This window comes from Chiroxiphia lanceolata, chromosome 3 (genome assembly GCF_009829145.1).
Source record: "Chiroxiphia lanceolata isolate bChiLan1 chromosome 3, bChiLan1.pri, whole genome shotgun sequence".
NCBI classification, from domain to species: domain Eukaryota; kingdom Metazoa; phylum Chordata; class Aves; order Passeriformes; family Pipridae; genus Chiroxiphia; species Chiroxiphia lanceolata.
In genome coordinates, this window is record NC_045639.1 from 109921026 (window position 1) to 109939031 (window position 18006).

The following is an 18006-nucleotide window of genomic DNA, read 5'->3' on the forward strand; positions in this document are numbered from 1 at the left end:
TTTTTTTTTTAAGGGGGTTAGTTTGTTGTGTCTGGTTTTTTGTTTGTTTGAATCCCAAGCCAGTAGATATGGTTGGGAAAAGCAAGTAAGGCTTGGGTTTTTTTTTCCCTGTCTCTTATTTTCCCAAGCTGCCATAGGAAGGCCACATCTCACCTTCAGGACCATGGGCTGGCATTAGAACAGTCCCTTCAGTACAGCCAGGGAGTAGCTGGTGGCATCATGGGACACCACCCATAGCCACTTACAAGCTCTGCTGGCACGTGTAAGGCCAAAACACTTGTGACACACTCCTGTCACTGCCTGGAGCAGACTCTGTGCTATTGAAACCCACAAAAGGAACTAATCCAAGAAACCTGTGGCCATGGAAAAGGTGGTTTCCATCAGGCCCTAGGAAAAATAATAGAAACTTTTGTCCAATCTCCCCTAATCAGTAAATGCAGGATTACTCTCTCTGCTACAATAGAGGAAATTTATGATTCAGTTTCCAAGAGGTAAAAAGCAAGACCAAGTCTCTCCATCACAGAGCCAGGCAAGACAATGCTTGTACCGAGCTATTCAGCTGGGAAAAAAAAATCCTCCCCAGATGGACAAAAAAAACCACAAGAGACAAACTAGATCCTTTTATGTGTCCCTTTAATAAAATACATTTGCATAGTTATCTTACAACGTCGTTTAAAACCAAGGATGAACAATTGCCTCATGCTAAGCACAGCCTGCATTCGCATGTCTCAACAACCATCCCTGCACACGGACACTCAAGCTTGGGAAGAACAGGAGGGATCTTAAGGCAGCACACACCATTACACAGCAGTTTTATTGGTTCATTACATTGAAGTAGCACAACCCTGCAGCAGCTCCCACTGCAGGCCAAGGATTGTCCGCATTCCTACGAGCAGACTTATTTACAGGTGTTTCCAACCCGGCTCAAGGAAATCACACAAAGGAAATCACACAAGGAAATCTGACAAAGCATTGAGATGGCAAAAATATTCAGTGACTGGTAGGAGATGTTTCAGTTATTAGTGTGTAACTTTTTGATGGAGCTTTATGCCTTCTGCACTCCTGACTGCACCATTAATCACATGGAGAAAGTGCTTTGGATGCTCTCAGCCCTCACCACCACTGACTCCTTGCACAGCCCAGCCCTGAGACCGGGTCCCAGTAGTGGCACAAGACCTTCCTGCATGGATCCAAGTCTGGATCAGGAACTAAGCTTGTGTAAAACTAGGCTTATGTAGCTTGTTAGCCCATTACATAAACCAGACAGTTACAGAATTAGGAAGTGTTTTGGTACCTGTCCTTGTGCATTTACAGCACTGTTCATGTTCTCACCCCAACGACACCAGGGTCCCTGTTCTCTGCTAGCCCACAGGAAACAACATTAAGGAAATACTACACTGCAGGCAGCAGCATATTTCACTTTCCATGTTGGCTCCAGTGAAACCTGTTAACCTTGTGTGGCTCTGAGCAACATTTAAACTCTCAGCTCTTGCCCGGGAACCATCAGTTAAACAAAAACTCTATTTTCCATCTTGCCCTTAGTTCCCAGCCAGCCTTTTTCACCCAAATCAGGGTGATTTTACTTGGCTGGCTGGGATGACCAACCTGAACTCAACTCCATGGACCTTTAGCAACAACGGTGTGGATTGCACACAACCAGACAAAAAAGTACCATTTTTGAAAGAAAAAGTCTGATTTAAACCCAAGCTTCTATTAGCTCCACCTCTTCATTGATACAGAACATTAATTAATAATAATCTTGCCATAAATACATCCTTGCCATGGTCATGGATGACCTGATGTGTGTATCCAACCCTTTCTGCACCAATGCACAGGAGAGCAGAGCTCTCAGGTGCTTGTGCTGGAGCTGTGCTAGACAGACTTTTGCAGTGGAGACAAATACCGAAGGCAGGGACTGAGTCTCTTTCAATCAGCATTACTAAGGTGTGTTGTTATTATCTTTGTTATTACAGTTAGAGAATTTAGAGCGTACTCAGTTAATACTGAAACACAAAAAGGTAACTGTGAAAGCACAAGATGCTTCACATTAATACTCTTCAGTTCTAATTTAGAGGCAGCAGTTTCAATAATTTTCAATGCTCATACCTACATACCCAACGACAGGGCTCCCTGTGTGAAACTTTACCTAACAGTGCCCTAATCTCCAATTGTATCAGTTAAAAAATGTGTAGCATGCCAGCTGCTTTTGGAAAATGCCACATAACTATGTCCTCAAACATCCCAGAGAGGATGTTTTTAGTTTTTCAAAGACCATTAGTAGCAATCTGGCATTCAAGGAAAACTGACTGAACATTGGGAAGTCAGTGTGGCTCAAATCCCACAGGTTAACAGTGCCTTTTAGAAATGAGATAATTTGGAAGATCACCCAGTTCTCAGACTACAGTGATTGCTTGATGCCACTGGTGCAGCGAAAGACACTTCAGTCTGTATTAAACAGGCCTTCCAAGACAGAAATTCAGAGAAGGCAATCCTGGGTCAGTAGCACATTTTAGTAGAAACACTTGAAATGTAGGTTCATAAGGAAATCAAGTCATCTGGAATAGTCGAAGGATTATCTAGCACATTATTTGCCTACAACAACGCAATTTCATTCTATAACAGAATACTGGTTCAGACAAAATACATCCAGAATAAAAACCCATTTGTAGTTTTCTGTAGGCACATTGCTTAGTCCATATTGCACAGAAGATACATCTCTGAACTAAAGGACACATATACATTATTTGATCAAGTATATTAAATACATAACATTGAGATTCTGGAGAAAGGTTTTTAAATTTTTGCAATTGGACTAACCTTTTCCTGATAGTACCTTCACAACATTCATAGGTGTATATATATATATATATATATATATATATATGTCTCTGTAGTAAACAAGCAGTGTTTTGTAAACATTTCTGATTGCATAAGTGACCTTTGCTGTTTCGTAACCAAGTTCGGGAAACCAACTAAATTAAATACTGTGTCTATGAGATTTCTCCTGTTGCTACAAGAGCACAGAACTATTTAATCAGAGAAGGCTGCAATTAAATTAATCCTTTTATTTAAAGGGGAATCAAGGTTATAAGTCCCTCCTTCCCTCCAAACATTACAGTAAGATATGGGCACCATTACTGCACCTTACTGGTGACACACCAGGGCCGTGAAGGACCACCTCCGGGCTGAGGAGCACAGTTCCATTCCTAAACCCAAATGCTCTGCTCTCAGCTCCAAGTGTCACTTAGTGTCTCTTTTCTGGCAACACCTCTGTATCAAGGTTTAGCTGTGCACTAAGGCTGCTGGTTTATTCACCAGAGGAAGAGCAGCAGCTTTCAGACAGTACTTTGAGTCACTGCAGAGTGCAGCCAGACACAAACAATTCTGTACCATTGACTATTTAATGAAGGGGCAGGGAAGGGCCTGGTCACACAGAGGCTGTGTAAGTACCTACTGCAGCAACAGCACGTTTGCCAAAACTGAAAGCAAATATGAATTATCAGCATAAAGTATTTAAAGGAAGGAGGTTGTTTAGGGATAGAATGTATTGAGCCAAAACAACCCTGAATTCCTGCCACAGTACTAAACTGTGAAGAAGAAAAAAATTAAAACTATCCTCCACTCTATGCTTAATAGTTCCTCCCCAGTTAAAAAGGGTTTTAAAAGGCTGGATGGACTGCACCGATCTAACCCTTAGATCCTGTAGCATATTTGTAATCACAGTGACTATCAGCAGCAGACAGGTAGGGTTTGTTTTCTGGATGAGCCATGTAGGCTGTCAATTTTTAAAAGCTCAATATGTAAGAGATTAAATCCAATCCATTAGAACAATAATCGGTGAACACTTTAATTCTGCAAAATATGGTACATTACAACATTAAAGAACACAACTGCCCATTCAAACAGCTCAGATAAACTGTGCAAATAGTGGGTCTTTGTGTGTCTGCAATCCCACCATGCAAAGATAACTTGATATGCATGCTAATAACTATGGTATCAATACCAAAGGAAATACTAAAGGAAACAAAATGAACAGCAGTGAAAGCCACACAAGACCCACTATCCTTTCTGCTTTACAAATCAACTGAAACTGTAGATCAGAAGAAAAAAAAACACAAAAACCTAATTTCTTGATTGGATCTAATGTCAAACGAAGCAAAAGGATGTGTCAGAACACGGTGAGCAGGGCTGGCCACCTGCCTCCACGCTAGTCAACTTGGGATAGTGGGTCTCTGAGGTGCTTTCACACTGGAAGACAACATTGGGTCCCTAAAAAAAACAAAAAAAAAAAAAAATGAAGGATAAATGAACATAAATTTGAAGAGTGAAACATATGAGTTATATGGACAAAGACAGAACAACACTAAAAAGGTCAGAAAGGAACGATAAACAATTCAACTTTCTGAAAGCTTCCACCTTTGCAATTTCATGAGCTTCCACCTTTGCAATTTCATATTTATAAACACACACAGATTTAAGTACTTGTGACCAGCCTCTGCTGACTGAAAAACCTCTGTAGCTGACTCCTTTGAAGAAAAAGTTGCTTCCCAAGGAAGACTTCTGTTATGTAGACTCAACACAAGGTCAAGCCCCAGGGGTTTGTTTTTAAAGGCAATGGTAAAATTCCCTGACATTTCAACAAAACCAGGATTTCTCCTGAGAAACTTGTAGTGGGACATTAGAAAATCAGATAAAAATTAAACTTGTATGGAAAAGCCTTGCTGGAATTTGTGCATATAAATTAACACAAAAATTTACCTGTTTGATTCTCTTCAAAGCCTAAAAGAAATTAAAGTCTTGTCTCTAGTAACATGTGTCCATGGAGCAGGATGTACGACATCCCTCAATTCCCCATCAGAAACCAAAGGCTACACAGTCTGAAAAGGCACTGACTGCAAAGTCAGGCTAAAGGCAGAGGCGTGACATGGGTTGCAGCTGCACATACCTTGTGGGCAATCCAGAAACTATTCCATACCCCAGGATTTCAACCTGGAAGCTTTATCCAGCCTGGCTGACAATCACCACATAGTTTTAGAAATAGAGAGTCAGTATGTCACTATGAACTAATTGATTGACTTTGATCTTTGGTAAAGGGGGTAAAATTCTGGAGCTGTTGAGTTAAATCTTAGAATAAATTATTAATCTTCATGTGATAAAAAATTCACATAGACCTGCAACAGGCAACACCTCAAAGGCCACTGATACCATGAACTCTTAACTCCATAAAGAGATGTACTTGGCAAGAATTAGAGAACTTCAAAAGCGTGTCCATATATAGACACAGAAATGCACCCACCACAACCACATCAACTCAGAAATTGTTTTCTCACTATGAACACCCTTGAAAATCAGGCAGGCTTCACTCCCTAGACAGTGTGCACACGAATTACTGATGATCTTTTCTGCATGAAAATAGACTTCTGGAAATAAAGAACCTTGTTGGTGAAAGGACAGGGCTTGCCTCATATCTCTAATACGTCACATCTATAAGTGAGGTTTGGGGAGCAAACTAACTAGGTAGATATAACGGTATTACTATAAATACCAAGTCTGTACCTAAGGAAATTCACACCGTTGTCATACGTGCATCAGGAACCGTCTATGGAGAGAGGATCTGTGCCCAGTCTCACCACCTTTTGCCATGGCACTGGCAGAAGGCAGAGCAGGCAGGTTTAAATGGGAAGGAGGTGGCTCTCAGGCTATAGAACTACTTGGAGCTCAGGCCTGAGCACACATCGGAAGTTACTCAGATGAGTGAGGAACTGCAGCAATGCTGGGCTATGGAAAGGAAAAAGTGTGAGCAGAAACACTAACAGTACATTACTGTGAGAGTTGTGAGACACTGGAACAGGTTGCCCAGGGAGGTTGTGGATGCTCCATCCCTGGCAGTGTTCAAAGCCAGGATAAGTGGATAACGCCTTCAGTAACCTCTACTGGAAGGTGTCCCTGCACATGGCAGAAGGGTTAGAACTATATGATCCTTAAGGTCTGTTCCAACCCCTTAACATTATATGATTCTACTAGAGTAGGAAGAACTGGCACAACATTCAGCTCTGTGAAAGACCAGTTTCACAGAGGGAGATGAGGCACCTCAGCCAGGACAAACCAGAAGCCTCCATCTGAGGTACCCGAGGGGAGAAAATCTCAGCTAAAAGAAATATAAGGATAAGGTTCACACTGCTCTCATGGATAAGAAGACAAACTGAAAAAAGCTGTCTCACTGAAAAAGCCAAATAATGAGAGAACAAGTTTCCAAGAGCAAGGCAGGTAAAGGCTGGCTGAAACAGAATTATCTCCAGACCAGGCTATTGAAAAGAACTGTAAAGTGCCAAGTGCACCATGCCTATCCTACCTTACACATCCCTTAGGGAAGAATGGGAAGAGAACCTGGTAGATGTGTTCTAGGCAGGTACTGGCAACACAGAAAACATCTGACCCTGAATGGTTGAGCAAGCACTCAAAGAACAGAAGACTCTGATTCTGTGCATATTTCTTTATTTTAAATCTATAGGTGTATTTTGAAACTTCTTGTTTATTCTTTATGATAGCTTTTGTGCAAACATTAGAATAAGGGCTATTAAAATGTCACCAAAACATGAGCAAGTCTAATCATCACTGAGGTTACTGAGAGCACAAATCAACGATTCCTTGTTCTGCAATCACCAGGTATTTTAAGAGACCTGTTGACAAACCTACAATGCCCTGAATTGATTTTCTTTCTTTCCTTGCAGAGACCCTGTGTCAGGACGTGCAGCCACACCACGAGGAAAAGTGAACTTGTTCTGCTCAGGGAGCTATTTCAGCAACTTAAGAAACATCTCGCTGACCTCAGTTCCTTCTTTGCTAGGGAAGTTTGTCATTACAGCTATAACTAGTAACTCCCAGAAAAGACTCTGGATACAAAGCTGGTCCAGATAATAGAGTTTAAATTTGAGGGAAATCGAGAATTTTCGTAAGCTGCAAACCTATTTCAGTAAACCAAATCTGTCTGCTGCCTTTCTAATGCCACTGTATTTGATCATCTAGAAAAGACGGTGGGAGACAAACTGCTATTCGTCAACAGAAACATCACAAAACTCAGATTAGCAGTTCTTTAAAATACAAGGCATTTTTAAAATCAGATTCTGTCATATCTCTAAGCTGGTCCCTAGAGGGCCACATCAACACTTCTGTGGGAATAGTGACTTGTCAAGAATACACTAGTGATAGTTTCTGCACTGTGTTTAAACAAGAGCAAAAAATACCACAAGGAAATTCCAAGGAAGTTTGGAAATTCAGTCAGTACATATTTAAATATTCCTCTGGTTACAGAAGAATGGTACAGAACTGGCTTACTGCTAACACAGCTGACCAGCAGCAGCTCAGCTGAAACCTGGGTAATGATATCTGCACAATGCTGGGTTTGAGTTAACAAGCCATGCTGGTTGTTTTGTGCAGGCTCCGGGTTTGAAGCAGGATTTTTCCTGAGTTTCCAAATGCCTACCTTTTAATGTCACAAAAGAGTGGCAAATCCCAACACAAAACTGATGTATAACTTAGCTTATTTGAAATAATCAGAGAATTAAAAAAAATACATAAGTTCAACATACTCTTCATTCACCAATAGATGGATTTTGTGGATCTGAATCATAGACAAAAGTTTAGCAACCAGATACAGATGACCAGGTGCACATCTGCTCACGTGACTGACCTTTCTGAAAATACTTTCAAAGCACAGCCACAGTTTGATGTGGACGGAAAAGTTTTTATTCCACAACACTGAAACCTAAGGAAAAGCCTAATGCCATATCAGCACATAATGAGAAAAACTTATCATATCAGAAGTTTCCAATTACATTTTGGTCTTAGCACAGCTTTTGCTGAAAATTAGTGCTATATGATCACCTTGAACTTATCAACTCAGCCACATACCTTGAAATGGCAACACACCTGGGGTGACAAGCTGTTCTCTCTGTAATTTTTGAAAATTCATGAAGCTCTACTACTTAGCCAGAATCATAATTTTATAGCCCATCTGGGTGTAGTCTATACTATTTATTCAAAACTGAGATTTGTAAACAAATTAAAGCTTTCAAAGGACCACTTTAATGATTTAGCCATGTCTAATCAAAAGAATATAAAGTTCAATCTAAATGCAGAAGTTTTTGACATCCCAACCACACTGGTCAGAGGCATTTAAAAAAAAACAAAAGAAAACAAAACCCAAAACAATGTGTTACCAAAAAATGTGAACACAGAAGTAATTTAGCTAAAAAGAAAACCTCAAAAGAAGGATGCACACTCTGTTTTGCCCAGGAACCATAACAAGCTACCCAGGGAAAATATTTTAACTTTCCCATCCAAGCTGTAACCTTCATTACGAGTCTGTGAATCCTTCTGTAAGAACACAACCATGTTGATCAAACCTGAAGTGCAAACTGGTCCTACACACAAGCCATAGGCTATTAAGAGTGAACCTCAACCAGACTTGCAGATAAAAAACTCCTAATGAAGCCAAGGGAAAAACAGCAAGTGAAGAGACAAGACCTATCATGTCAAAGGAGCAGCTCTGCCACCGGGGTATGTTCCCAAACCCCCTTGATTGATATAAAAGTTGGTTTAATTACAGGATGAAAAGCTGAGGGAGTAAAAATGATGGTAAATTTCTCTGTGGAGAGGGGCCAAAAAATGGGGTTGCATGTGCAAAATGGGGACACCAGAAACCTTTACTGTGTTTATGTTCAAAAAAGGCACAGAAAATACTGACTGCCAGGTGCACAGTTTAGCCTTCAGTTCTCAGCATGCAGCTGGTAATTTTCAGCTCATGTTTTGATTATATGTTGTTTCTCAGAACTGGACGAGAGCTGGATTGCTGGGAGTCAGGACATGGGCATTTACCACAGGATAAACCACTTGCTAATGCCACTATCTTTTTCCTATTGTTTTTATGGTTATTTTTACTTAACTGATGTTAAAATGACTACAGATACTTTTTGTAATTTTATGAAGCTCCAGCAAGTTCTATAATTGTAGTATGCCTGCACTGCTTCCCAGTCCGTGTTAGTTACCAGCATCTTTCTTGGAAGGGGAACTCCTACCAAATCCAGTATTTTTAGCTCATCCTCACAGTCTTACTGTCACACACTGGCTGGCTGGTAACGTGCTTGCTGTTTTTAGGTTAAATAGAAAAGGGTTTAAAGTACTTAGTACTATTGCAAAGTATTTAAAGAAAGAGTATTTAAAGTACTAATCAATTCAGCTGATGCCTGGAACTACAAATCCCAGACACAAAGCAAAACAACAACAATGCACCTCTGAAATAAAGTAACAACATTAATCAAAAAATAAAAGTTGCTTACACTGCTGACTTGGATCGGAATCCGTGGTCATCTTCACATAGTTTGAGGGGAAGAGACCTGTCACACCACTGATTTCTCCTTGCCACCAGTCAGCATCATCTTTGTTCAGTACATTAATCAGCTGCCCCTTGGAGAAACTGAGCTCATCCTCATTGTTCGCCGTGTAATCGTACATGGCTATCACTTGACACACTATGAAGGAAAAAAAAATAGTAGAATAGAGTTATACAAGTATTAAGACTGTTTATTCTGTGTTTTACATAACCACAGGAAAGGAACAACAATTTCACATACACAGTTACATAAGAAAAATACCACACGAGCTTATCTTGATGTGGAAATTTTTTTCTTTTACATTTTTAAAATTGAGCCAGACAGTAACTTTTATTTCCACTTTGTATATCTATGCACTCATATAATGAATGGATTGAGTTAGTATAGCAGCTATTGACCTTCTAAAAGCTTGTGAATATAATCAAGTATTCTTCCATTTCTTTTACTGGCTGAAAAGAAAGTGAGTTTGATTATGTTATAGCAGATACTTGTGAGAAAAATATAGCAAAGGAAGAGGAAATGTGAGTTAGCTAATCCTGGGCTGCTGCTTTAGTCACAAGGAAGTTCTGCCCAGTAAAACCCCAGAAACTGTTGTATAAGCAAATCATAACTGTAGAGAACAGCACAATTTAAGCAGGCAGAACCAAAAGAGCTTCCTTTCTGCGAAATAATCTCATTTGTACCCAGACATTCAAATGGAAAAATTGAGTGAATATTTGCTGTTTAGTCTCCCTCCTTATAAGGAGTAGTGCATGTAATTCCAAGTTATTTGTCAATGACTGCTAGCCCTCTGTAGGATTTTTGCTAGCACTTGGAAACATGGAGTTTCCAAATGAGAAGAGTGTGGCTCTTCAGTGCTTTTAGCAAAAACAAAAAGCTCTTGCCATAGAAATCTGTAAGGGTCAGTGTCCATCTTCTGAATATAAACACCTTTGTATGACTGAGACTTTCTGCTCTCAGGTGTGCAGAAGACAGTACCTGTCCGGGAGGGAGTCTGTGAAGAACTGCTTTGACTACAAAGTTGTGAGATTTTGCCTTTCTTGGTCAGAGGGAGGAGCTGAATGGACAAGACTGCCAAAAGACACAGATTCTGACTAGAACTTTACCTGTACAGTGATACCACAGTCAGATATGGGCATGTAGAAGGTTTGTGTGGCCAGGTTTTGGCACAGCTGGGGGGCTACAGGGCTGGGTTCTGTAGAAGATGCCAGAAGCTTCCCCATGTCCGACAGAGCCAAGGCCAGTCGGTCCAGGATGGACCCACCACTGGTGAAGGCTGAGCCCATCAGTGACAGTGGTAGCACCTCTGGGATAACAGAGATAAGAACGGGGGAAAAATTCTGCAACTGCAGCCAGGACAGAGAGGAATGAGAATATGTGAGACAAATAGCCCTGCAGATGCCCAGATCAGTGAAGAAAGGGGCAGGAGGTGCTCCAGGTGCTGGAGCTGAGATTCTTGTGCAGCCCATGGTGAGGCAGCTGTGCCCCTGCAGCCTGTGGAGGTCCATGGGGAAGCAGAGATCCATCTGCAGCCTGTGCAGGAGACCCATGCTGGAACAAGTGGATGTCCAAAGGAGGTTGTGACCTCACGGAAAACCCACACTGGAGCAGGTTTGCTGGCAGGACTTGTGATCCTGTGGGGGAACTGACACTGGATCAGCCTGTTCCTGAAGGACTGCACCCCACAGGAGGGATCCACACGGGGCAGTTCGTGAAGACTTGCAGCCCATGGGAAGGACCCACGTTGGAGAAGTTCATGGAGGACTGTCTCCTGTGGAAGGGACCCCACACTGGAGCAGGGAAGGAGTGTGAGGAGTCCTCCTACTGAGGAGGAAGGAGAGGCAGAGACAACATGTGATGAACTGACCACAGCCCCATTCCCCATCCTCCTGTGCTGTTGGAGGGGAGGAGGCAGAGAAATTGGGAGTGAAGTTGATCCCAGAAAGAAGGCAGGGGTGAGGGGAAGGTGTTTTAAGAGTCAGTTTTATTTCTCATTACCCTACTCTGATTGGTAATAAATTAAGTGAATCCCCTCAAGTTGGGTCTGTTTTGCCCCTGTTGGTAACTGGTGAGTGATCTCTCCCTGCCCTTATCTCAACCTATGAGCCTTTTGTGGTATTTTGTCTTCCCTGCCCAGCTGAGGAGGGCAGGGATAGAGCAGCTTTGGTGGGCACCTGGAGTCCAGTCAGGGTCAACCCACCACAGGCCATCAAAAACAGCACTAGGCTTGTTATGTAATTCAGACTAACACCTGAACAACTGAAATAGTTACATAAAATACTCCAAATGAAATACAAAGTCTTTTATTTCACCTGAGGGAGCAGCAGATGTGGTTCTTTCACTGCTTGGACCCAGTAACTTCACATGGCTGGCAGGGAACCATCCTTTCTGTCTCTTTTTCCCTCTTGCCTGCAAATGTTTACAATGGTTATTACATAACTGAAAAACCAAACAGTCTATAGACTGGAAAAATGCAACAAATAGGACACACAGTTCTGTGAACAAAGATAAGTCAGGCTTCCAAACACCTACTAAATATTAAACAGATTTCAAAAGGAAAAAATCTGGCTAAAGGATAAAACAACCCAGTTGGAACAAAGCTGCACCCCAATATGTTCTGGCAAACACGTTCATCCAAAATTTTCAAGTGCAGATTTCCGAGTACAACACAATTGTAGGGCTGAAAATTTGTTCTATGAATATTCTACTTATGCATCAGGAGTCTCTAACGAGGTTGGGGGCACTGTCACATGACACTCTTCTTAAATCTAAGTTGGGAAAGGAGAAAAGTGGGAACAGCCACCTTTGCAATAAACGAGCTTCCAACTCCAACTTCCAAGAATGTCTGTTCTTTCATTAGAATAATTTTACAGTTCAGGGTTTTACCAATTAAATCCTAAACAATTTATTAACTGCCAACTTCCCTCTCTCCCCTCCCATGGTTATATTCATTGACAGTTTTACTGTTTTCTGTGACCAAAAAATCCACCTCAAACCAAACAAAAAACTCCCAGCAACCTAAGGTTTAAAAGAACCTTTTTTCCCCTCCCTTGGTGAATCCAAGATGAAAATAATTTTCTGGTCAGCTTTTATACAACTTTATACTGAGTTGTTTTTTTGAATTAAACCCAAGAGCACCTTGTTGCCATTCATGAAGTCACAATTATTTCTCCTTGAATAACTACCTGCAACTCTCCTTGCCACCATCCACTGGCATTTTTCTTCAGGATAAGTATTAGCTGTCCTGGAGCAAGACTGAGCTGTTCAGTCCCTGATGCAACATAGGCAGTAGTAACCTGAGCAATTTCTGAAAAGAAAACATACTAATTGCATTTGTTATTTTTTTCACTGCAGCAAGAGCTACATCCACAGTAATATCCCGGTACATAATGTGCAGCTAAGAACATGAGCCACACTGATATGAACCAAAATGCTCAGAGTCACTTAAGAAACAGTCTTAAATGTTAAAATGTTATCACTTACCGGGTTTCTTATTTATTGTTCCAGTTTTGCCAGAATAACTAGAACCCTACAAAGACACAAAACCCACCTTTTAATGTGCAGTAAAAAAGCAGAGTTTATATTAAAAGCATGTGGAAATTTTAATTTTGAGCCCGCATTTAAGAAAACACCATGCTGTATGGACAAAGGCAGTGTGACACTGGCTACAGCACTCATTTAGCACTCAAGATATCAAGGATTTTCTTTTCTGTCAAGCATATTAGCCTCTGCTTAAAATCACTACCTAAGAGCCAGGTGTCAATAGAATAAAACTGAGAGAAAATACCGTGTGTTAATTCTCAGAACACGAACTCACTTCTGGATCCTTTGGTCTGACATAATTGGAGGGGAAGATTCCAGTTCTGCTATCAATGCTCCCGGTCCACCATTCCCCTTCCTTCTGGGTCACTAGGATTTCCTCACCTTCCGTGAAAGTCAAGTCACCAGGCTCAGAGCTTGAATACGAATAGAGGGCAACGTACTCTGTGCAAACAGCACACAAAGGAGGAGGCAACAGTTTCAGATGGGGGATAAAAGTACATCAGGTGCAAATCCAGGCATATCATCATTCACCAGTGTGTTCATAACATGGATCATATCTTCACAAGCCTGTGAACTGACTTATGTACCTGCTTGACTGCAATCCCATCTCGCCTCATGCTTAACAACTCTTACAGGTAGCACAACTTCGTAATGAAAAAACACAGGTGCAACTAAAATATAATCAGGAAGCATGGACATACACTAGATTATAAGGTTAAGAAAGTGCTTCCCAAATAATTTTTCTGCAGTAATATTCGCTTTCTCCACTTCTTACTGATTATAAGAGAATGATTCACACTCAGAAGAGTAAAAATCCATTCTGATGTCTCTATAGTACAACAATAACACAGCAGAGAACAGCGGGAAGAGAACTTAGCTTATGGTTATGAGACATATTTGAGTTTTCAGAAATATATTAGTGCTCAAGCAAAAGTCTTAAAAACAAAACCAAAACCCATGCCTGTGCTCAACTTGAATTAGTCACAATTTTAGAAGTCTCATATCAGTTCCTATTTTGTGAGTCTTGTATCAACAGCTCAACATTTGCACTGTGTCTTTTGGACAAGCACCAAAATGGCTGCACAGCAATTCCTCTCAAATTTAAGTATATCCACATGCCATTAAGCAGGAACAGACTGTAGCATTAGTTGGCATGTTTCACGCTGTCTTACCCTCTCCTGCTGTGTAACACTGTGTATTAGGCCTTTTGTTTACAGCTGCATAAATAGCTTCTGGTCTGCAGAGAGAAAAAAGAAAAGGTTTGTGTAACTAAGAGGCTGATCAAGAACAAATCTCTCAATGAGGATGAGACCAAGCTCACTTTGGTGATCTCAGAGCTGGTATTGACTCTGAATTAACTGCAAAGACTTCCCTGACTGTCAAACAGTGACAAGTATTACTGATATTTAGTATATTAATGACACCCAAGAGAACACAATTTAAAAAAGAAAGTCACATGATGAAAGACGAGAAGATAAATTCACAAATGATGTTATCTAAAAGAAGTAAATTAAAGATTTTGACTAAATTCTCTTTTTCTAAAGAATTTATAAGAACTTTTATCAAAAAATGCATGAAAAGAATAACTCACACACATGGTGAAGCCATCCCAGCAGTAACTAGACTTTGGATTGTTACCTGAACAGTTATCCTGCAGCAGTGGACTAGACATAATGATCTTTTCAAGTAAGGAAAGACACACCACTTCTACCAGATGTGCCTCAGAGCTTTCAATTAGTTGTAGGTCACTTAAAAATTGGGACCTTCAGAGGCAGAATGCAACTGCACTGCAAGAGAGCTGACTTGGTAATGAACAAGAAGTCTGGCACTTGATGAATAATCAAACACCACTGATTTTTCACAGCACTCAGCCTAGTGAGACTGTCTATTTACACAGCAGTGAGCCCATCATTACTTGGCTTGCCAGAATGAAATAATAAAAGCCTAAAACAACACGGTGTAAATTGTAAATGGTATTTATATTCTGCACACTAAAGCACTGCAAGAATTCTGTACTCTAAACCACCTCTTTTTGTTAACTGCTGAATAAAACAACAAAAGAAGTCACACTTACTCCTCTTTCTTGATTTCACTCCCAGGTAAGAGCTTGACATACGACTTTGGAAACCAACCCCTTCCTCCATGTACCTCCCCGAACCACCAGTTCTCCTGCTGCTCCAGGACAGTAATGATATCATTCTTCGAAAAATTCAAGTGGTTATCTTTTTTTGCAGTCCAAGAGCAAAGTGCTTGTGCTTTTAGGTTCTCGACAGGCTGCCCCTGTAAGACAGAAGTGGAGATGTTCATTGACCACACTACCCCAGACTGGTGCAAATGTTAAAACCAAACAAACACTGATGTATCTTTTATTGAAGCTTAAGCAACTCCATTCCTATGTGATGGTTGAGTAGGTTTTTTTTGCATTGATGTTTGCATGCAACTCAGTTTCTTATTTGTTAGAAATACCTCCTGCATCTAACTGTAAGTGAGAATTATTTCAGAATTACGAAACATGAGCCTTCTTGTTCAATAATCCCTGGAAACATGGAATTATATCAATGCACACTAATGGAGCATTCAAACGAGCTTCTTCATCCTCTAGCCTGTTCAGTGCACCCAGCATTAGCAAAGTTGTGTGTTGTTTTGGCTTCTCTTAAATCATTTTAATGAACATGAATCTAAAACACAGCAAGTTCCCCACTCTCACACAATGTACCTGCCCATGAACGGGTGAAACAGATCCAGGGGACACAGTGCGAGTAAAAGCTGATTTCTGTTGCCAGGCTGTACTAACATTCAGGTTAGAAAAGGGGATGTTTTGGTAATCAGATTCTTCTGCAGATTTACTTGGTGAAAGTGGTCTGCAAATTGAACACAGGCATATTTATCAAATTACAATTTTTATTTAGTAAGTACCTCAAGCAGAGTATTTTTTTAATATATATAAAACAGATATTCTATACAATGGGAAACAGACTATCAAACACCTAAAAGTCTTAGCTTGGAAATTTTAAGGATGTGCTTCAATATGTTTTATGCCTTTATATTTTAAAAACAAACACCAAGTGAAACTATACAGCACACTATGTACTAGCCAAATTTAGAAAAAGCAATTTCAACACAAGCATAACAAAAACTCACTCTGAAGCAGCTGAGGTAGTAGATAAAGATACTGTAGGAGGAAGTAAGGCTTTCTTAGGAGATAAAGCTTTTTCTCCTTCTGGTATTTTTTCTACATAATTGCATGGAAACCAACCAAAATGTCCTTGAAAACTCCCATAAAGCCAACCAGGCTCTCCGACAGTTTTTTCATCAACCTATGGACAGGGGGATAAATAAAAAGGAAACAGAATGAGCAGTATGAAACAAATGAGGTACCTGGTGTGTCAGCACCTGCTGGCACTGAACTAAGCAGTGCTCACACAAGGATCAGCATTTTCATTCTCCCCTTTCAGAACTGAGCTGATTTTGCCCTGTTCACAAAACAGAGTAATGATGCAGCCACACTGGTTTCAGATACAGGTAGAGACAGGCCTCAAAGACATTATATTCCTCCAAACAGGTCCCAGACATGCACATGGGGGATCTTGTACTGTATCTGGAGCCACTCTGGCTTGCCAAAAATTATAGTGCATTGTGTCGTGTTTTGCTGAATGTGCAGCCCACAGGCAATGGCTGGAGAGCCCAGCAGAGCAGGGAAACAACCATTCTGCTTATAGATATAATTAACTGTGCCAGCTGACTGCAACCAAAACACACCCAAAAGTGCTGCTGTTTACTGTATGATTAAGTATAGAGCATCCTTAAACATTCACAGCAATACTGAAGCTTCTATTATGCTGCAAATTAGCCACTTAGTGAAAACTGGCTAAAAATTAGCAGCTCAAAATACTATCAGCTTGTTAGCTTAGCTGAAGTTTGCGGTGTAAGAGGAGGAGGTGGTAGCTGTTAGCCCATTTCTGAAATCAGGCACCAGTACTTAAATTATACAATTATAGCTGAGAAGGAAGTCAAAACAAAACCTTCTTCTCTTGTTCCCTCTTCTAGGCTTCAATGGTATGAAAATGCAAATAAATGGTTTAACATTGCTAAACCGAAGCTTAATAGTCAAATAGCACTTTAATATTTTGTACCACACTGCTTTGTAATTCTCCCTTATCGCCTACCTATATCACTTCTAGTCTGACTGAGGAGGAACCATAAGTACTTATACATCAGATATAAATATTAATTGTATTACCACAGCTGTAAATCAGTTTTCACACATTCACCTGAAGGTACAGGCTTTCAAGACAATGTATGCTGCCAAGTGATAGAATTACAAGAAATAACACAGATTTCAACTGAGATGCCACAAGGCATTTTCAGTCTTACAGTCCTGCTGTAATATTATATATAGCAAATTCAGCTGAACCCAGGAAAGTGCTACAAAGAAGGGACACTGAATAAATTACTATAGGTATCTGTCTGAGGAAGGATTTATAAAGGACAGTCAGCAAGAAAATCATAGAATCGTAATGGTTTGGGTTGGGAGAGACCTTAAAGATCATCTGTTTCCAACCTGTCTGCCAAGGGCAGGGACACCCTCCACTAGACCAGTTTGATTAGAGTGGCAGAAATCTATGTTAAGAATATACTGGAAAACAGTATTAAAATTCAGAAGAGCCTTTAACATCTACTTGTTAAATAACTAGTTTGATTTTAATTCAAATGCCATTAATTAATAATTCATGTCTCTGTTTACTGTGCTCATATTTCAAGCAGACACTTACAAGCCAACTTGTACATGTACAATGAACTGCAACAACTACATCATTTCGAGTCTACTAATTTTAGAAAGTTTATCTTTAGCATTCACTATGGTTATTTTTAAAGAGATTCTCAGCATCTTTAGGATTTGTAAGATTCAAAGAAATGTTCTGGTTGAACTAATCATAATTTCATCTATTTAAAAAAAAAAAAGCAGCAATCCAACTTAAATTTTAAGTAAATTTTAAAATTTATCAACACAATGCTTTTGACCCTTCTGACCTTGTGTATCTCAAGGTCATTTTTGCAATTTAGATGTGAA

At 40.3% G+C, this 18006-nt stretch overlaps 1 protein-coding gene across 1 annotated transcript in view; it reads right to left on the bottom strand.

Annotated features, from left to right (window-relative positions):
* Positions 1–18006, bottom strand: part of ITSN2 (intersectin 2) — an 82978-nt gene that overhangs the window by 12508 nt on the left and 52464 nt on the right. Inside the window, 9 exon segments of the mRNA XM_032683941.1 lie at positions 9339–9530; positions 11705–11801; positions 12578–12699; positions 12876–12921; positions 13210–13376; positions 14108–14172; positions 15010–15215; positions 15652–15796; positions 16077–16252. Of these exon segments, the coding sequence (XP_032539832.1) occupies positions 9339–9530; positions 11705–11801; positions 12578–12699; positions 12876–12921; positions 13210–13376; positions 14108–14172; positions 15010–15215; positions 15652–15796; positions 16077–16252 (1216 nt within the window).